Source organism: Podarcis pityusensis (assembly GCF_964106645.2).
Source record: "Podarcis pityusensis genome assembly, chromosome: 3".
In the NCBI taxonomy this organism is placed as follows: domain Eukaryota; kingdom Metazoa; phylum Chordata; class Lepidosauria; order Squamata; family Lacertidae; genus Podarcis; species Podarcis pityusensis.
The window spans coordinates 83,903,307-83,924,393 of record NC_138026.1 but is presented as its reverse complement, the minus strand read 5'-3'; the positions used below and the strand labels follow the sequence as shown (position 1 = coordinate 83,924,393).

The window sequence follows — 21,087 nt, the reverse complement described above, 5'->3', positions numbered from 1 at the left end:
CCAGGAGGAAACTGCAGACCGAGTAGGAGGGATTATGCTTCTGAATACTAGCCGGTAGGGCAGGGATGTGGAATCTGTGGCCCTACAGATGCTGATGACCATGATCAGTGGGCAGGGATGATGAGAGTTGCAGCTCAACAACCTCTGGAGAACCACCAGTTTCCCATCCCTTTGCTAGTTGAAGGGAAAACAGTGGAGGCCACCCCCCGCTTGTTAGCTTCCCTGAAATAGCTGGCTGGTCACTCTTAGAAACAGGATGCTGGACTAGGTGGCCTATCTCTTAGCTAATGTTCTCATTTTAAAGCGGAAAATTAAATCATGGTGGCTGGAAGTGGTAGCAAAGTCACAAGTATTCCATTATGCCATGGATGGCATTTACAATGGTTACAATGTATGGTTTACAATGATGGGAACTATATTAAAAATGATAAGAACGGAATGTAACATTTTTGCCACTATCGATTTGTGCAGCAGTTGCAAATTTGTGCTTCATGTGTGCGGAAGAAGTAATATACTTTAGATAATGATTTTGGGTAAAGCAGGCCACAATTTTATTTGGTTATACATGAGGGAAATGGCATGGCAGAAGTGTAAAGGTTGGGTCAGCATTCGAGGCAGCCTTTGTTATTGGAATGGAATTAAGTCTGATGATTGGGAAGCACCCAAAACACACATGGGTATCGGATTTTGCCAAAAAGGTCTAGACCACAGCTCTGCATGAGTTCCACCACCTTGCTGAAAGAGGTACATCTGATGGAGCAGTGCTCAAGTGGTACAAGATCCTTAATTGAAGAACCCTTTGGGTTGTGAATCAGTCAGAACTCACCTGGTGCCTTTTTGGATACTGTCTGGGATGATGGAGGTAGGAATCCTCAAGTCCAGAATTGGGGGGGAAGAGAGAGAAGGGGCCAGTGATTCTGCCCACTGTGACTTCCTTTGCTATCATTTTGTCTGTGATATGAAGCATACCCCTTACTGATATTGGATTGGGAGCATCAATGGTGCAATGCTGACTCATGGCTAGAATCTGGAAATCATGGGTGAAGCCTTCCCAGAGACAAACTGCTGTTTGACAGTGGATGTGAGCATCAAGGAGAGATCAATGGGTCCTTGGGATGTGGGCCAAGCCCAGGGAGCTCACACCATCCTGAACTGTGTCGTTTCTTGGTGGCAAAGGCAGAAGAGGGGCTGTCTTTTTTGTTACCTGGGAGTTGAGACTGCCCATAGTTATGATTTGACTAGGGTGTGGTCCCCCGTGTGAGTCACAGTCATGACCATACTAGCAGCTAACCCTATGACACTTGCCCTGGTTGTACTCCCAGCGAACCATCTTGGGAGGGTTATGAAGTAGGGGCCTTCCATTTGGGGCAACCATGCTTTTATCCAACCTCCCTGGGTTGAACAATTCAAGCCAAAGCCTGTCATTAATGAGATCCCAACATTCCAGTTCCAGAACCCTCTGAGGTAAAATGCATGTTTCTTATGACTTCTCCAGCAGGAGGCCTCACAGCTCGTGGGAGCACATGGGGCAAAATAGCCCATGTTTCTGTGCAGCTGAGACTTTTAAGCCCACAGCTGCTCAATTCCTTGCAAAATCCCGTGAGAGTTTCCATCCTCCCATAGGATTTGGCAAGGGTGCCGCAAGAAGCAGGAAGGCTGAAATCCCACCTACCACTATCCTGGTGCTGTCAGACGATGGTTCCCCTACTCACAGGACACATTGTGTGGTGACTTCTCACTTGTTGAATTCTATTGAATCAGTAAAAGGAGGTGATTTCAAACACCATATTTCCTGCTAGGCGATAAATCAGCCTGCTAGAATATCATTCTAGCAGAATATTCATATTCATGCTAGAATATCATTGCTTATTCAAGATCAAAATGCCAAACAGCAAAAAAATAAAAATAAAAATCATTCCCTCAGGATAGTTTTTTTCCCCTTCTACTTGACATCAGTGTTTGTTGGGTGTGGATAGGCAATGGCAGCAAAACAGCACACAAAAACTTGGGGGAAACAATTGCAGAGAAGAGAAATGTAGATATTTGTGGCCATGGAAACAGAATAATCTCTGAGCTTTCTCTGGGAAGGTCCTCAAACCTCACACCCTTCCAGGAGGTCAGATGCAACCAAATAATTCCCTCAGCCATGAGGCAAGCATGTAGGCACAAGGCTGGTGGGAGCTGATAGAGATTCCTGGTTAACCAGAATTTGTTTGAAGCACTGGCTGAACTCTGTGGTCTTAGTTGCTGTCTCAGTCCCTGGAAGCAATTTGTGGTGAGAAGGGAGATGGAGCCTCAAACAAAGGTAAGAAATGTTTCCACACGGCTTCTGTTTTTCTAGGAACGTGGCCACGCTGCCATCAGCTGCTTCTTTTTTCAAACCTTGATTGGTCTCCATCAATGTGAAATAGGGATTCCTGAGGATTTTGTTCAGTTCTCATTTTTAAAGTGAATGCAGTATTTCTGCAGCATCCACACAACATCATCAGCATTTGAATTCTAGCCTGTATCCCCGCCCCACATTTAGTCCAGATTTACGTTTCTCAGGGGAAATCCAAGAACGTAAACAATCTTGTTGCCAATTACCCATTGGCAATATCTGAATGGCCCGTTTTCAAATTCTTTTCCTTTTAGTTTTTTAAACATTCTGTATTGATTTTTCAAACTTAAACAGAAATATTGTTATCGTATAATTCTGTTTAAGTTTGAAAAATCAAACCTATTTACAATACTTAGCCACCATTTGGTAGCACCCTATGTCTGGCTAAAGTGATATGGTTGTTTTCCCCCCAGACTCTTCTTAGATTCTTACATGCCAGTAGGATCTCTTTCATGGTGTCAGCATTTGTGCAGTGGAATTCTGCACAAACTGCAGTTTCCAGACCAAGCCTGAGGGAAGCCCCACCTAGAGTGCGTTGCAGTCACTGGTGGAGGAAGGTGTCATCCCTGGGGGGGGGGGGTTCACATCTCCACACAGCCCCCCTGGGATGCTCGCCCTGCTCCCCAGGTGCCGGAGCAGCTAGCTCCGCCTCTGGTTGCAGTAATCCAGTTGAAGTTGAAGTTGAAGCTGAAGTTGAAGTTAAAGTTACCAATGCCTGGACTACAAGGATCAAACTATCCTAGTACAAGAATGGCCACATTTGTCATACCAGCTGAAGCTGAGGAAAAGCACCAAGGCCACCTGAGCCTCAGGCGTATCCAGGATCAGACTGTATACTTTCTCCTTCAACGGAAGCAAAACCCCATCCAAAGATTTAAATTCATCCCCCCAAAAAAATTAATGTTAGATGTTTTACTATGTTTTTATATGTCCTGTAAGCTGCCCAGAGTGGCTGGGAAAACCCAGCCAGATGGACGGGGTAATAATAATAATAATAATAATAATAATAATAATAATATTGATTCTCCGATGTCTCAAACACACAGACTCCTCACCCACAGAGACACTGGTCCTCTCCTGATTAAGCTGTTATGGAGAAACAGAGATCTAGCTTAGCATTAAGTTAGGCTTGACATACGTCAGGAAAATTCCTGACATATCCGGGTTTCGGGGTGTAAAAATGGCGTCGGGGGGAATTTTGCTGAATCAGCAAAATGTCAGGGAAAACCATGTAATAATAATAATAATTTATTATTTATACCCCGCCCATCTGGCTGGGCTTCCCCAGCCACTCTGGGCGGCTTCCATAGAAACCAAAAATACACTAAAATATCACACGTTAAAAACTTCCCTGAACAGGGCTGCCTTAAGATGTCTTCTGAATGTCAGGTAGTTGTTTATCGCTTTGACATCTCGTGGGAGGGCGTTCCACAGGGCGGGCGCCACTACCGAGAAGGCCCTCTGCCTGGTTCCCTGTAGCTTTGCTTCTCGCAATGAGGGAACCGCCAGAAGGCCCTCGGCGCTGGACCTCAGCACCCGGGCAGAACGATAGGGGTGGAGACGCTCCTTCAGGTATACTGGACCGAGGCCGTTTAGGGCTTTAAAGGTCAGCACCAACACTTTGAATTGTGCTCGGAAATGTACTGGGAGCCAATGTAGGTCTTTCAAGACCGGTGTTATATGGTCTCGGCGGCCGCCCCCAGTCACCAGTCTAGCTGCCGCATTCTGGATTAGTTGTAGTTTCCGAGTCACCTTCAAAGGTAGCCCCACGTAGAGCGCATTGCAGTAGTCCAAGCGGGAGATAACCAGAGCATGCACCACTCTGGCGAGACAGTCCGCAGGCAGATAGGGTCTCAGCCTACGTACCAGATGGAGCTGGTAAACAGCTGCCCTGGACACAGATTTGACCTGTGCCTCCATGGACAGCTGTGAGTCCAAAATGACTCCCAGGCTGCACACCTGGTCCTTCAGGGGCACAGTAACCCCATTCAGGACCAGGGAATCCTCCACACCTGCCCGCCTCCTGTCCCCCAAAAACAGTACTTCTGTCTTGTCAGGATTCAACCTCAATCTGTTAACCTCCATCCATCCTCCAACCGCCTCCAGACACTCACACAGGACCTTCACCGCCTTCACTGGTGCTGATTTAAAAGAGAGGTACAGCTGGGTATCATCCGCATACTGATGAACACCCAGCCCAAACCTCCTGATGATCTCTCCCAGCGGCTGCATGTAAATGTTGAAAAGCATGGGGGAGAGGACAGAACCCTGAGGCACCCCACAAGTGAGAGCCCAGGGGTCTGAACACTCATCCCCCACCACCACTTTCTGAACACGGCCCAGGAGGAAGGAGCAGAACCACTGTATGACAGTGCCCCCAGCTCCCAGCCCCTCAAGACGGTCCAGAAGGATGTTATGGTCGATGGTATCAAACGCCGCTGAGAGATCCAGCAGAACTAGGAAACAGCTCTCACCTTTGTCCCTAGCCTGCCGGAGATCATCAACCAGTGCGACCAAGGCAGTTTCAGTCCCATGATGAGGCCTGAATCCCGACTGGAAGGGATCCAAATGGTCCGCTTCTTCCAGGCGTGCCTGGCGTTGTTCAGCAACCGCTCGCTCAATCACCTTGCCCAAGAATGGAAGATGTGAGACTGGGCGATAGTTGGCCATCGTGGCTGCATCTAAAGATGGTTTTTTAAGAAGCGGTTTAATAACCGCCTCTTTCAGCGGGTCTGGGAAGGCTCCCTCACGGAGGGAAGCATTCACCACCCCACGAAGCCCATCGCCCAGTCCTTCCCGGCTAGCTTTTATAAGCCAGGATGGGCAAGGATCCAGGAGACAGGTGGTTGGCTTCACTCGTCCAAGCAGCCTGTCCACATCCTCGGAGGTAACAGGTTGGAATTGATCCCACGCAACTTGACTAGACAGGTCTCTAGCACTCTCCCACCCCGGCCCTGCTCCCACGGTGGAGTCTACTTCTTCCCGAATCTGAGCGATTTTATCTGCAAAATTTTATCTGTATGGCAATGTGATGGGAAGAGCAGTGGAAACAGCTCCAAAAGCTTAAAATCACTGTTTTGGGGGGAGGTTCCGCCCCCCCAAAAAAGCTCAAGAACTTTGCGTGTGTCAGGAATTTTACTTTTTGAAATATGGCAACCCCACCTAAGTAGAAACATCACAAACAAAATAAAGATGCAAACTGAACCTTCTACTACACAGTTTGCATTTGCTAAAGTGTGCATGAAACTATAAAGCTACATATTTGCAAAACTATGGAGAGAGAGAGAGAGAGAGAGAGAGAGAGAGAGAGAGAGAGAGAGAAGTGAATATTTTAGTGCTGTGCATGTTTTTGTGTGTATGCCTACCCCTTTTGTGCTGTGTGTATGTATGTATATATGCATAATTACATTGTGCATGTGTGTGTTTCTGTTTCTAATAGGCTTTTTGTTTAACCAGAGGAGAGGAAGAGGAAATCCGCATGTAATGAATCTGTTTATTTTATAGAGCTCCCCTAGAGAAGGACGGTGGAGCAAGAGTTATGCAAAGCTCTGGTGGTGGCGAGGCAGCTGCTGGGAAGGGCATATCTGGTTTTCATTTCCATTAGTAAGTGGAAGTGGCTACATAAGGCAAGACCTTGTAAATTCCCTGCTGGGAGAGTAGCCCACTTGTGTGGACCTGTCAGACTTCATCTTGGCCATTAGTTCTGAGCAAATGAGTCTTCTTGCTCTGAGTAATCATAGCTTCATTCTCCTGCATGGTTTGGACCTGTTCCTGGTCACTGCAGCTCACGCCTTTACATCTGTTCAAAGTAGTTTTAATGTTACTACATAACAAAAATAGTGCAGGAACCATCAAAAAGTGATGTTGAGCTCTGCTGGGGACTGAAGCCAAAACCATTAAAAATCTTCTAATTATGCGTTGGGCTTCATGAATGATAATGCTGTACTATCCCTGGCAAACCACAGATATGCCTATACTAGGGCAAAGTTTGCACAAAATGCATATACTATCGAAAATAACACACAAAATGCATTACATTATTCATTTTCACAGCTTTTTATGGACCTTGATCGTAGCTAAAAAGGAGCAGTGATTTGGTGCCCCTGGTAGTTATGTTACTAGCACAGTGCTTCATTTCCCTTCCCCCCCCAAAAAAAAAAAAATCCCCTACAAGATTACAGAAATTATTTCCCCTCAAATTAGTGGAAGAAACAAAAGATGTCTCCTGAAACATAAAAGCCAAGAATGCATTGGCATAAAATTTGAAAATAGGACGTGGTGCTCAAAGCAGGTAGCCTTGTCCCAAATTCTGGAGGAGAATTCTGTGTCCTTTTTCTCACAAGACAAATGAGGACCTCACAGGTTCTGCTGAGCCAGCATGTTCTCAAATACACTCACATGTCAAAGCTGCTAGTCTCAAAGGAAGTTTGATGAGGGGAAATCCATACAAAGTTCTCAAATGCAAGGAGCAGATTCTGGCTGTAAACCTCCTTCCTAGTGAAGTGTTTAGGAAGAAAGTATTCAACTGAAACAGGAACTTGTGTTTTAAAACATGATGAACAGCACAATCCACTGCATGTATATTCAGTAAGTACGATTAAGTTAAATGGGGCTTATTACTAGGTAAGTGTGCACAGGATTGCAGTCTAAGAGATTTCACAAGGCTCTACCGTTCCTTGAAAAGAATCCAGGAAAGTATATATTAGGTTTTTTTGTATATATGTGCTAAATAGTTCAGAGTCTACAGAGGAGGGTATTAACTTCCTTTCATGGAAACAATTTCAAGTAACACTAGAGACAAATAATAGATTTTAAACAGTCCAACAGGATATTTAATTGTATAGAATATAAATGCCAGGCTGCTTGTGCCATCCCACATCATAGGAATCTTTGCACTTTCCAATGAGCTGGAGCAAAGCATAGCATAGGCTTCTCCTATCAGAGATGAGGAGATCAACAGCCAAGTTTTTTTAAGTCTCAAAGTCACTAATTTTAAAAGTTGCCACTCTGTCTGGCTCTCCCTTCCTTGATCTCCCAATAATCAACCCCATTCTGTTTTGCTTTGCTTTTTTTAAAAAATAAAAATTAAATTTTACTGTAAAGGTTCTGCCAAAATTTTGTAAAGGATTCCAGCACTATAAAAACTTTGAGAACCACTGCATTGGTCCATGGGTAAAGTTAGGCCATTATTCAGCCCCTTATCTGCTGTACAGAGGTGATAATATTTTATCTCGCAGAGTTGTTGCAAAGATTACATAAACTGATGGTCCAAGTCTACAGAAACAGATCCTTGTTATTGTTGTTGTTTAGTCGTTCAGTCATGTCCAACTCTTCGTGACCCCATGGACCAGAGCATGCCAGGCACTCCTGTCTTCCACTGCCTCCCACAGTTTGGTCAGACTCATGTTTGTAGCTTCGAGAACACTGTCCAACCATCTTGTTCTCTGTCGTCCCCTTCTCCTTGTGCCCTCCATCTTTCCCAACATCAGGGTCTTTTCCAGGGAGTCTTCTCTTCTCATGAGGTGGCCAAAGTACTGGAGCCTCAGCTTCACGATCTGTCCTTCCAGTGAGCACTCAGAGCTGATTTCCTTAAGAATGGATACGTTTGATCTTCTTGCAGTCCATGGGACTCTCAAGAGTCTCCTCCAGCACCATAATTCAAAAGCATCAATTCTTCGGCGACCAGACTTCTTGATGGTCCAGCTCTCACTTCCATACATCACTACTGGGAAAACCATGGCTTTAACTATACGGACCTTTGTTGGCAAGGTGATGTCTCTGCTTTTTAAGATGCTGTCTAGGTTTGCCATCGCCTTTCTTCCAAGGAGCAGGCGTCTTTTAATTTCATGACTACTGCAGTGTTCATGGAGCCCAAGAAAGTAAAATCTCTCACTGCCTCCATTTCTTCCCCTTCTATTTGCCAGGAGGTGATGGGCCCAGTGGCCATGATCTTCGTTTTTTTTGATGTTGAGCTTCAGACCATATTTTGCACTCTCCTCTTTCACCCTTTGTTGCAAAGATTACATAAATTGATGGTTCAAGTCTACAGAAGCAGATCCTTACAAACTATCAACAGCAAAAAATATTGAGAAGGTTAAGTAGGACTTTACAAACTGTATTTCATCAATCCATATGGTAGCTTATCGTGCCATTTTACAAATGGGGAACTAAGGCTGAGAGAAAGTGAAGTTAAGTCAGACCTTTTGGCATTTGTTCCTACAGCTCCTTTGCCATGGAATACATATTTTCTGCAGCTTCTTCCCTAGGCCTACTCTTGCCAATGCTTTTTGGTGCTAGGAATGCCTGCAGAAAAAAATGCTTTCTGAAAGAGCTTTCCTTTCCTAAAACCATTTCATCTCTGTTGTTAATGATACAGATGCTAGAAGGACACTCAAGAGAAAAGGCCGCTGCTAAAACACCACTTTCAAACTCTCCGAGCATTTCCTTACAACCACTTCACTTCTAGCTTTTGTTTAGAATCTGTGACATGAACACAAAAAACCGAGTGGCCAACAAGAGTCTAAGTCTCAGACATATGTTCTTGCCCCCATTTCACAAGCCATGCACGAACACAGACCAAGCTCATAATAACAATAAACTATGACGGCTGTGCATCTCTCCACCTACGTAAGCTTCAGCATCATGCTGATAGATCCGCCCAGAGGTTGTTTATCTAACCTGTCCTCTTTTAAGAAAACTTTCCCAAGCTTGTTACTCTCTACTATGGCCAATTAACTTGGGGAAAAGCAGAAGAAATAAACAGTTATCAGACTGTTGCATTTGAGGGCCCCTGCGGACGTACTTTTTATCAAGCATTCATCATGGTCTGTGCTCACGTAATCAGGGCGGTTATATGCAATCACAATTCCAACACCGTTGGCACCTGCAAAAGTTTTTGGTTGGTCATAATACTTCGTTTGTAGTAGGTGCATGTCCTGCAGGAAAACTCTGTAACTTTTCATACCACTAATGTCCCAGGGGGTGGGGAGTGTTGTCCCACTTCTGCTGTGCACAAGAGTAGCCCTCCAGATGGCAATAATATGGTTACACTGGGGACTTCAGGGGATAAGCTCAGGGTCTCAGAACCTGGAGCAGACAGTCCTTTAGATGCTCTGATCCAAAATCATTTATAATCTTTAAAAGTTAATGATCAGCACTTTGAACTATGCCCAGAAATGAACCAGAAGTCATTGTGGCTCTTTTAATGAGACTTGCAAGCTTCCAAGGTCTAGTTCATATCAGCTTTCTGACTGCCACAGTATGGGACTGCTGAAGTTTCCAAACACACCTCAGAAGTAGCTGCACATAGAGCACATTGCAGTCATCCAGTCTTGATGTAACTAACTAAGACGTGTGTAGCCCCAACCAGACTGGACCACTCCAAGAATAGACACACTGACGTACCAGCCTAAGCTGGGCAAAGTCACTCCTAGCCACCACCTGAGCATCAAGGAACGAGGAGGCAGGATCCAGGAATACTTCACAAGTGCAAACCTGAGTCTTCAAGGAAGTGTTACCCCATCCAAGATGGGTTGGTTTCCTCTTTCCATATCAGCAGTCCTGACATTTGCGCACTTTCAGACAACCTGTTCATTGAGCATTCATCCTAGTTTGTTTCTGAGGTTAGGCAGCATTGCACCAAGAAAGGGCCGGTATGTGATTGAATCCTACTGTAAAATAGTAATAGTCTAGCAGCCCCCATTGTCTTCTCTGGGTTAAATTTCAATTTATTAACATCCATCCAGTACATTACTACTTTCAGACAATGGCTCAGAACGTTTACATGAACCAGATACCCTATGCCAGAGAAAGCAGGAAGAGTGGAAATGAGAAATGAGTTAGACAGGTGTAAAATGAGATAAATTGTGGTGGAGCAGTCCCCCGAGACTTAGAACCAGCAATAAACTTTGCTAGGGGTCTCCAAGATCTGGGTTAAAAGATGAATATCCTTCCCTAGGATAGTCAATATTTCAAACATATTCTCATGAAACTTTCCTGGGAGATTAAACCCACCTGACTAAAAGGCCTATGATTTCTTGAGCGGAGAAGAACCAAAGAGTGCTGTATTTCACAGCAGTTCCCACCTCTCACAGGCCACAGGTCTCTGAGTAATGAAAATGTCTCCATCGCAGTATCAACAAACATTCATTGGGAAATGTGTAATGCAGAGCAAAGGGTACACACATTGATTAGAAATGAAGTAAACTGGCTTGGATGACATAACTGTCAACATGAACCTTCACCTAAAATTTCTAATCCAACCAATTTGAATCTTTGTTTAAATCTCACATCCACCCATTAAGATTTTATAAAATCAAAAACATCAATATTTTTCTTCCAATTTTCTCTTTACTCAGTGCTTTATCCTTCCAGAGGTCACCCAAAAGTCACCTGCTCTGGCCAATTTAGAAGGATCAGAATAACATTGGGGAATTAATATCGGATCTTTTCCAAGCTGGCAACTATCAGTAACTGCCTGAAAACGTGAATCAAACTCTGTAAAGTGTGCAAAGGGAAGGCTTGGAGAAAACATCAGTAAAAAGATGTGCAATCGGAGAAGACACCCAAAACAGCGAAGCTAAAATTGTACATTGATTTCAGAAACTGGAAAGAGATCCGATTGGCCTGTTTTTGTTATTATTTGTTACTCAGTTTGCCAAATAATGTATACTGATTTTCTTTTTTCAAAGAAACTAATAAATAAAATACTGTTGCTTCTTCCAGGCTTGAAAGGAAGGAAGAAGAAATTGATAGTTCATTAGCAAGACAAGATGGCGAAAGGAGAAAAGGGAGAACGCAAATTCTATTGGGCTTGTCCATAAGCCACACACAAAGCACAAAGAATTGGATAGAAGATTAAAGCCATCCAGCTGAAGCAGTCATAAGAAGGCCTAAAGAAGATCATCATGGTGGTACTCACTGAAAAGTGTGGGGGGGACGACCCAGAGAGGGTCAGATTGGTCTTCCGGGCTACAACAGTGGAAGCTGGGATAAGGGAAAGTCATACCCTGAGCAATCCTAGTCCAGGGAGGAAGCTTGTTGGAGGAACTACAGAGCTTCCCTAAACTTCCTTCATGAAGCATGACTGAGAAAAGGCTGATTTCCTTACCCAGCTCCTTAAGGAAATGGTACTTCTTGAATCCAGTCCCCATCTGTGGGGAAATGGCTTTCTGAGCTCACTTTCCCCAGGGAGCTTTCCCAAACTGTCTCCAACTAAGAATTAGTCTAAGAATTAGTTCCCATGGTAACGTATCACCTATATTTCCTCAGGTGAAGACGTGCTGAGCCAGACCTGTCCTCAGGTTTCAGGCCCATTTTCCCTCTCTTGCCCACTCACACCAAGAATTCAATATTTTTAAATCCCTGTTTTCAACTGTCATTCACTGATACTTTTAATATTGGGTTTTTGTAAACCACTTATTCTGACGCTTTTTACAAGCCATATATAATTGTTAAATAGGCAGATAAAAATAAGAAAATTTCCCAATGCTTAGTGGCAATCTTCATTTGAATGTCAGTTTTTTTCCTTTTCCCTCCTTCCAAATATTCTGTTTTCATAGAGGAAGGACAGTTGAGGAACCAGGTTTTGTTGGCTGAAGGGATAGCGGTGAAGAATAGTGCTGAGGGGCTGCAAATGAATGTAGGCATAGGGCTATGTCCTCCTGAGGAAAATGTGCTCCTACACAGTGAGAAGGAAATGAGATTTGTAGTGGCAGAAACTGTTGGAGGGAAGGGGATGGTGGTGGGAGGTTTCAGAGAGTTAAGGAATGTCTCGAAATAAAGGCAAGTACTAGCACAGTTGCTTTCTATTTAGAAGCAAATATCAGATATATTTAACTGCAGGATACTCTTGTTAGCTATCTGGCATACCAAGTACACAAATAATTGCAATGCCAAAAATCATAATTGCAAAGATAGCTGCCAAAAAGCAAAAGAACTGAAAACTGAACCATTCCTGCCACCGCCCCACCACACCCAAGTGGCCAGCACAATAGCATTAAATCTGCACCAGTAAATGAGGTAAGCACAAAAGGAATAAGCAGAGGAAAGTGCAAAATAAGGAAGGCATACCTAATATACAGTGGTACCTCGGGTTACATATGCTTCAGGTTACAGACTCCGCTAACCCAGAAATAGTACCTCGGGTTAAGAACTTTGCTTCAGGATGAGAACAGAAATCGTGCTCCGGCGGCGTGGCAGCAGCAGGAGGCCCCATTAGCTAAAGTGGTCTTCAGGTTAAGAACAGTTTCAGGTTAAGAACGGACCTCCGGAACAAATTAAGTACTTAACCCGAGGTACCACTGTATTCACAATCCATAAATTAATAGTTTGTGGGAAATGTGAATAAATGAAACAACGTAACAATGGTTATTTTATTTGATATTAGTGAACTTCATTTAAAGTGTCCAATTATTTTGGTTTAAGTTGCTGTTTGTTTTAACACCTCTTTCACAATGCAAAGGAAAGGACATGTGCTAGCCCCCGAGGGAAGGAACTGTTTAATTTTGGATTTCTTTGCTTTCAAATGTTTGCTTTCTTAACCTTATTCTTTAAATCTTCACTTACTTTTCCTTTATTGAACAAACGTTGTAGTAGAATAAATCATTTTAGACTAGAATGTTGTTGCAAAATACATTTCAATTAATTTCCCCACTGGATTTGACTTGTTTACACTTAGCCTGAAGGAAATCTAATAAAATTATGACTTGGTTGTTTTACTATGAAAAATAGCTATGTCCACTGGGAAAACCAAGAAACCTTGGCGATATAAACATGTTGTTTTCAAGTCCACTTTTTCATCTTGAGGCCAGTTCCCCCTTTTCCCTATTCAGTGTGCCATCATCCTCTGTTATTCATATTTTCCCACCATTATGCCTTTTTGTGGGCTTTAAGGCCTTATCCTAAATTGAAATGGAAGCAAAGATTCCCATTATATATTCTAAATGCATCATTTCCAAGAGAATGTTCCAATGGTCCATCCGGGCAAAACTACATATGCTGATTCCACCATGTGCCTTTAAATGCTGGCTGTTGCTTCACCTTTGCAAAGAAGTATCAGGAAGGTACAATTTCGAGCAAGAGGCAGGAAGCAGGAGGAGGGCACTCCCTTCCCTCTCCCAGCACTTTCCTCATCCAACTTTAGCCTCATTGCACAAGCTGCTTTTTCCCAGCAAGGGTTCAAGATCCATGCTTACAAAGGAAATATACCCGAGTGGGTGAGCCTACTCCCATTCTGATAACATAATCTGATGACAATGAAATGTCATCAAGAACTCTACCTCCAAATCAGAATCCAAGGGTAATCTCCCAGATTGCATGCTGCTGAGTTTCCCCATGACCACAAAGGAGCAATCATTTTTTATGGGCATCACCAACCAACCGCCTCGCACATATGCACACACCTCCTCTGGCACACACACAGAGGACTTGGGGAAGTGAGAGGTCTCCCACATTGCACTGGGCTTGGAGGAGGCAGGAGCAGCAGGGATGTCTCTGTTTCTGCCTGCTCCACCCCTTAAAAGGGCACAAGACATCAGCCCCCAAGCTCCCTAGCATGCAGAGGATTCAGGAGGAGGTCTCATATTGTGGTGGGCCGTGCAACAGATGTCAGCTCTTTCAGACGTCTTCTGAAAAATGTATAGTTTAGACAGGGCTTCACAACAGGAATTTATCTTTTACGCAACCAGTATTTCCTGATTTTTTGAATTATGTTTTAATGGATGCCTTTTTTTATTATATTTTGTGTGATGTCTCCCACCTTTATATGCTGTTATCAAAGTGTGGATTATAAATATTCCAGTAAGTAAAGAGACAGGTGGAAACACCTCCGAAGCTCAGCAGGAATTGAGAGATCCCCACCTATCCCCCAAGTTCACGCCAGAGAACTCAAAAGGGAGCTATTCTGCCTGTTCTAAAGGTGTGCATGAGACCTGCAAATTCTCTCCAATTTGCAAAATCGTGAAGGAAGTGGGGACCTGCGTGCTGCTCAGTATTCTTGTCAGGGCAGGTGCAGTTGATAGAAGCAGTTGCCACTGGCAATCAGATTTGTCAAGGCTTTTCAAAGCAGGGAATAGAGCTTGTGCCAGAAAGTTGGTTTAGGATTATAGCCTATGTCTTCCAGTTTCATTTTGTGAGAGGCTGTAGATCTAACTATAATGTGGGTGGTTTTTTTGCCCCAAGGTATCTCCTAGTGCCACAAAGAATTAATAGTTATGACTTCAAAAATGTAGACTGTAATAATCCAGCAGCCAACTTGCTGCTGAAATTTCCTGAAGTTTCTTAAATCTGGGAGGACTGTTTAATAAAAATAGCACTGAGTCTGACCTGTAGTGCCCCCTCTGGAAAGGAGAAGAAAATGTCCTGTGGGGAACAAACCTGAATAGGGCATTACTGTGTGGGAACTGGATGACCTAATAGGTTTTTCCATCTCCTTTCTCTAGTTCTTTAATTAGGAATTGTCTAAAACGCTACCAGCCCACCAGTGAAATAGATCTGCAGTTTGGATGAAGGTACCCTGCAAGGCAGACACATGCCATTCATTAGCATTGGCAGGCCACGGGCAGGGAGGGGAATGGGAGCCTGAACATTTCCTCTGTGACTGGAAGCAGGCAGGCATAACATGAAGTGACGAACAAGGAAAAGAGTAAGTCAAGATGGAGAGAAAGCCCCTTTTCTTGAATATTCAAATCACAGTAATAATCGCTCCACTTTGCTTCTTCCGAAACAGGACAAAATGGAGCCTGCCTACTCTATAATACCGGGGGGGCGGGTATTGTAAGCAAGTGCTGCCTGTTTCCTTCAAGACACAGCCCCTATTTCCAAAGTTTCAGTTTCAGTTTGGCTTATAAAGCTAAAAATTGACCATCGTATATCAAGTGTCACATGAACCATGGTCAACCCTCACGTTGAAATATCTTTGAACCATCTACAGTGGTACCTCAGGTTAAGAACTTAATTTGTTCTGCAGGTCTGTTCTTAACCTGAAATTGTTCTTAACCTGAAGCACCACTTTAGCTAATGGGGCCTCCCACTGCTGCCGTGCGATTTCTGTTCTCATCCTGAAGCAAAGTTCTTAACCCGAGGTACTATTTCTGGGTTAGCGGAGTCTGTAACCTGAAGTGTCTGTAAACTGAAGCATCTGTATCCCGAGGTACCACTGTATTCTGCAATGGTCCAAGGGCCTCACTGCCCTTCTTACATTTGAAACCATTCTTTGTGTGGATGTATCAAAGGTTATTATATTTTTAATGAGAGGGTGTCTTTCCTTTTTTTCTCTCCATCTCTCATATTCTCTTTATTCTTTTTTACTTTAAATTTATTTAAAAATCAATAATAAAATTCCCTTATGTCAAACTTTGCAGGTCCAAAGTGTAAAAGTGAGTGTAGTCATTTTTGAAATACACTTTTTGGGGGGCAGGGCGGTTACAAAAACTCTTTGGCAGCACATAATTGCAGCAGCGAACCCACAAGAGCAGTCAGCAAAAAAAGAGCAAACAATCAAAGCAAATGAGGCACAAGAGGCCTTGGTGGATACAAAAACTATTTTGGCATCACAGTGGGGGACCTTTGGGAGGAATCAAGAAAAAATGTAAATTTTTTTGAAACTTTTTTAAAAATTGGGGTGCTCTTGAGGGTCTACAAAAAAAAACTTTTGACATCATAGCATCACATCAAGGGAAACAAAGGATTTGCTAAAAATAATTTTAAAATTAATTATTTTGAGAAATTACACATTTTGGAGGGGTCCTGGGGAAGCACCACAAAACCTATGGGGGATCATATGCAGCCCATGGAACATGGGTTGGCCACCCCTTCTGTAGAGAGATGAAAACTCTTTTCTTGCAACACACAAGTAGTTTCTAGCATTATTTTTCTCCCCTTTCTCCTTCAACGAAAAACTTTCGGACCAAATCTTATAATCTTTCCAAATACAGAAGAACAGGGAAGAATCAAAGATATGGTTGGCCTGCAAAAAATATTAAGGCTTTCTGTCCAAGCTGGCACACAGTTTGTAGCCTTGGGATTGAATTAGCTACACTTAACAATCACGACAGAAAATGCTGTCTGACCAGATAAGGAAAGAAAACATGAGAAACAAATGTTCAGGCTGTTCTCTGATTCCAATTTGCTTTGAGAACAGTTAATTTGCATTAAATCAGGTGGCATTACATAAGGTATGGATCGAGATTAATTAATGCATCTTTAGGAGGGAAATGTTATTTATGTATAAAAGAAAAGAAATTACATTTTTGCATAGACTAGCCTGACAGGTCGCCACTTGCCTGGTCACTTCTGGAAAGTATGAATTGCCACTAGATGCCATTAAATGAAGAAGATTGGTGCTACTTTTTGGATTTGATCACAGGCCAATTTAGTTCATTGTCCTTTCTCCAAAGTGTCCAGCAAAGAATACTTCAGAGGAAACATTACATTGCTCGAGTATTTGTAATATATGGACCTACCTTTGGTCCAAAGTCCTTCATGCTGGCTCACTAACAAGAGTTTAAACAATCTAGATTATTTCATTTCAGTGGATTGGTCATACTTAATGACAGAATAACTGCAGCTAAATAAAAACATTTAGCAACGTAGGTAATTTAGATAGTAGGTGATTGTGAGGAGCTGGAAGGAAAGGAATGCACTGACATTTTGGTTGTGGACAGAAAGCTGAAAACTGTCCAACAGTCAGATGGCATTTTCTAGTGTGTACATTTATCCCACATTTCCGTTACATAAACTGGTTTCTGTATTGTTTTAAAAACCTGTTTAACTGGGGCAAAAGGAACATGCGTTCAAATGGAGCATGAAGCCTTTTCTCAAACAGGCTTTTAGCTATGTCAAAAACTGCTTTTTGTCTTCCTGTCTCTGCCAGTCCACTGAGATAAAGATGCATTTGCCTTCCATTCAAATATTTAATTTCATGATTTTCTGAGATGAAGGCTAGACCCTGAAGAATAGCCATTTTAATACTTCACACAGATAACATTTTTTAAGTACAGCGGTACCTTGGGTTACAAACACCTCAGGTTACAAACACTTCGGGTTACAAACTCCACTAACCCGGAAGTAGTACCTCGGGTTGAGAACTTTGCCCCAGGATGAGAACAGAAATCGTGCGCCAACAGCGTGCCGGCAGCAGTAAGCCCCATTAGCAAAAGTGCACCTCAGGTTAAGAACGGTTTCGGGTTAAGAACGGACCTCTGGAACGAACTGAGTCTGTAACCCGAGGTACCACTGTATTACAAAAGACAAAATAGAAGCAATGATCTATTAGGACCCAGATGCACTTCTAGTAGATGCATGGGGCAGTGTGTGTGTGTCCAGTGCTGATCTGCTTGTCTCCTATGAGCTGATGCTCCTCCTGTTGGAAAAGGTGGAGAGGTCCACTTTTCAGGACTAGTGTCATACAGCTGAGGTAGGGGTTGGGGGGGAAGAAGGAAGTCACAGCATGGCACGGATGGGCTAAGTAGGGTGGATCCTGCAGCTGTGCTGAGGTCAGGTGCTCTTCACAGCCTCCTGTCTTCCACCCACAGCTGCCATGATAGCTACAGCTGCATGCCTCACCAACTCCGCAGCAGGAAGGGGTCAAACTTGTCTGCACCGTCCAGAGCAATCTCACTGCAGTTGGTGAGCAGCAGCAGCAAACCTGCTTCACTGCAGGCCCCTTTCTCAACAAGGATGGCAGCAGTGGAAGATGCCACTACTGCCACTGCAGCAGCCACAGCAGTGGCACTTCCCTGTGCTACAGAGTAGCAACATCTACACTTCGGAACTTCCTGCCTATTGACATCAGGTCAGCACCTTCTCTGTATTCTTTTTGGCGCCTGCTTGGAACATTTTTGTTTAGGCAAGGTGGCGCTGTGGTCTAAACCACTGAGCCTCTTGGGCTTGCCGATCAGAAGGTCAGCGGTTTGAATCCCCACAACAGGGTGAGCTCCCGTTGCTCGGTCCCTGCTCCTGCCAACCTAGCAGTTCGAAAGCACGCCAAAAGTGCAAGTAGATATATAGGTACTGCTCCGGTGGGAAGGTAAACGGCGTTTCCGTGCACTGCTCTGGTTTCGCCAGAAGCGGCTTAGTCATGCTGGCCACATGACCCGGAAAAACTGTCTGCAGACAAACACCAGCTACCTCGGCCTTTAAAAGCAAGATGAACTCCACAACCCCAGAGTCGTCTGCGACTGGACTTAACTGTCAGGGGTCCTTTACCTTTACCTTTTATAGAGACATGTCTCTTTTTAGTTTACTGCTGATTTTGTTTTAAAATGTTCTTCATTATTTGTTCTTAACTGTTTTCCTGACAATTTAATATTTCTTGTAAACTGCTTGGATATTTTGTTACAATCAAGTGGTGTATACATTTTGCTAAATAAACATGTATGTTCCAAGTAACAGCCTGTAAAAGGTTAGTGGTTGACAGTTCAATGAACTGTGTATTTGTATATGAATTTATGACAGTTCAGGGAACTCTGTATGAGTTCAATGGGACTTACTTCCTGCACTTAAGAGAAATTACACCGCAGCCTAAAAGGGTAAATGCCACAAGGTTGTTGCGGTAACGTCCGTGCAACATGAAACAAGTTCACTTGAGATACTTCATTCACAAATAGCAATGCAAATAACTTTGCACTCGTATTTTTCTACAAGGTTAGCTATTTCAGAGTGTCATTTCTTATGTGATTCATTAATTTATGAATCACTTCCAATAAAACACCCCAGGATGATTTACAATAAAATCATCTGCAATGAAAATATTTTTAAAAATACAATAAAGAAAAAAGGCTGGGATATAAATCTTCTTAAAAGTCTTGTTGGAAGAGGAAGGTCTTCAGTGAGCACCAAAAAGATAAAAGAGACAGCATCTGTCTGATGTGCAGCAAGAGGGAGTCTCAAAGGGCAGGTGCCACCACACTGAAGGCCTGATTTGTACATCATAGAGCTCTTGTTGTGGCAATACCTGTAGGAAGCTCAGTTGGATATACAATGGCTGAAACAATATTTTAGGTATTCTGTTCCCAAATTGCCCAGGGCTTTGCACACCACTACCAATCCCCTGAATGCAGCTAAGTAGCTAACCAGCACCACTCAAATTCTTTTAGCAGAGGCTGGCACTGTACCCCAGTAAAACTAGTGATTAAGCAAAGGGAAGGCGCCTATATCTCATCCTCCCAATACCTTAGGGTACTGAAAAAGATTTGTACAATATTATTATTAATTACCCACTCTTCATCCTACAGTGCCAGGATGGGTTGTTGTTGTTGCTGCTGCTGCTGCTGTTGCTGTTGTTGGTATTTTCCCTACTCTTCATCCTATAGTGCCAGGATGGGTTAGTAGTAGTATTAATTGCCCACTCTTCATCCTACAGTCCCAGGGCAGATTAAAGCATTGTTGTTGTTTAGTTGTTTAGTCATGTCCGACTCTTCGTGGCCCCATGGACCAGAGCACGCCAGGCACTCCTGTCTTCCACTGCCTCCTGCAGCTTGGTCAAACTCATGTTCGTAGCTTCAAGAACACTGTCCAACCACCTCTGTTGTCCCCTTCTCCTCTGTTGTCCTCTGTTGTCCCCTTCTCCTTGTACCCTCAATCTTTCCCAACATCAGGGTCTTTTCCAGGGAGTCTTCTCTTCTCATGAGGTGGCCAAAGTATTGGAGCCTCAGCTTCACGATCTGTCCTCCCAGTGAGCACTCAGGGCTGATTTCCTTAAGAATGGATAGGTTTGATCTTCTTGCAGTCCATGGGACTCTCAAGAGTCTCCTCCAGCACCATAATTCAAAAGCATCAATGCTTCGGCAATCAGCCTTCTTTATGGTCCAGCTCTCAAAGGGGCTTGAATAACTCAGAGAAGCTATGAGCTATGCCTTGCAGGGCCACCCAAGATGGACAGGGCATAGTGGAGAGTTTTGACCAACGGTGATCCTCCTGGAGTAGGAACCGGCAAGCCACTCCAGTATCCCTGCCAAGAAAACTCCATGGACAAAGACAACAGGTATATTAAAGCATTAGAACCCAATATTAAAAACAGCTTATATAGCTCAGTGTATAAAATGACCTTTTTAAAAAAAAATCGAAAGAAAAGTGCGCTTTGGTAACCTAAATTTCAGCTGACAATGTTGGGTTTTTTAATCTATTACTAAAAGGAAAAAGGAAATTTCAAATCTGCCATAACAACCAATAACAAGCGTGTACCAGGCGTGCCCCAAGCACATCCCATCCTCGCGCCCCCGTCCGCCCCCACCCCCATCCCCGCTTTGGATACCAAAATGGCGGCACTTCAACGCCTTTCGCTTTTTCCCGCCACAGGAGGCGGGGCGGGCGAGGAAGAAAGTGGCTCCCCCCCCCCGCGCGCGCGTTCTCGCGCCAGCCAATGAAACCTGGAAGCGGAAGCCGTCGGAGGGCTGCCAAGATGGCTGCGTCCATGTCGCTGCTCTCCGGCTGCAGGCGGCTGGTGTCTGGGTTCTTGTGGGGGGGCTGGGCTCGCGCCCCGTCTCGCGGATTGAGGCAGGGTGAGTGCCAACGGCTCCTGCTCTCTCTCTCCCGGCTGCAGCGGGGAGGGGAGCCGAGGGGCTGAGGTAGGGAAACGGCGAGAGAGGCGCCTTCCCGTCAGCTCCTGGATGGCCGGAGCCGGCTCGTTTTCCGGTAACCGCCGAGGAGGGGAAGAATAAACAACTTGAGCCGCGGTGTTTCCCCCCTCCCCATCCCCCATCCCTCTC

At 44.1% G+C, this 21,087-nt stretch overlaps 1 protein-coding gene and 2 long non-coding RNA genes across 4 annotated transcripts in view; 2 read left to right on the top strand and 1 right to left on the bottom strand.

Annotated features, from left to right (window-relative positions):
* Positions 1 to 572: 572 nt before the first annotated feature.
* On the top strand, positions 573 to 19,593 carry LOC308474236. The gene is made up of 3 exons (XR_013984600.1): positions 573 to 1,464; positions 5,885 to 5,983; positions 11,105 to 19,593. It is a non-coding gene; the product is annotated as an uncharacterized lncRNA (long non-coding RNA).
* Positions 5,860 to 20,850, bottom strand: LOC308474228. Its single transcript, XR_013984584.1, has 4 exons — positions 20,749 to 20,850; positions 8,581 to 8,683; positions 6,779 to 6,874; positions 5,860 to 6,179 (listed from the first exon to the last, which is right to left on the bottom strand). It is a non-coding gene; the product is annotated as an uncharacterized lncRNA (long non-coding RNA).
* MRPS18A (mitochondrial ribosomal protein S18A) overlaps positions 20,753 to 21,087 on the top strand; it is a 31,453-nt gene continuing 31,118 nt past the window's right edge. The window contains exon 1 of one of the 2 annotated variants that reach the window (XM_081000333.1): positions 20,753 to 20,880. In XM_081000333.1, coding sequence (XP_080856459.1) covers positions 20,781 to 20,880 — 100 coding nt within the window. In that variant the 5' untranslated portion in view covers positions 20,753 to 20,780. Of the gene's footprint in view, positions 21,014 to 21,087 lie in introns of both variants that reach the window. The other variant, XM_081000331.1, reaches the window with a different exon arrangement.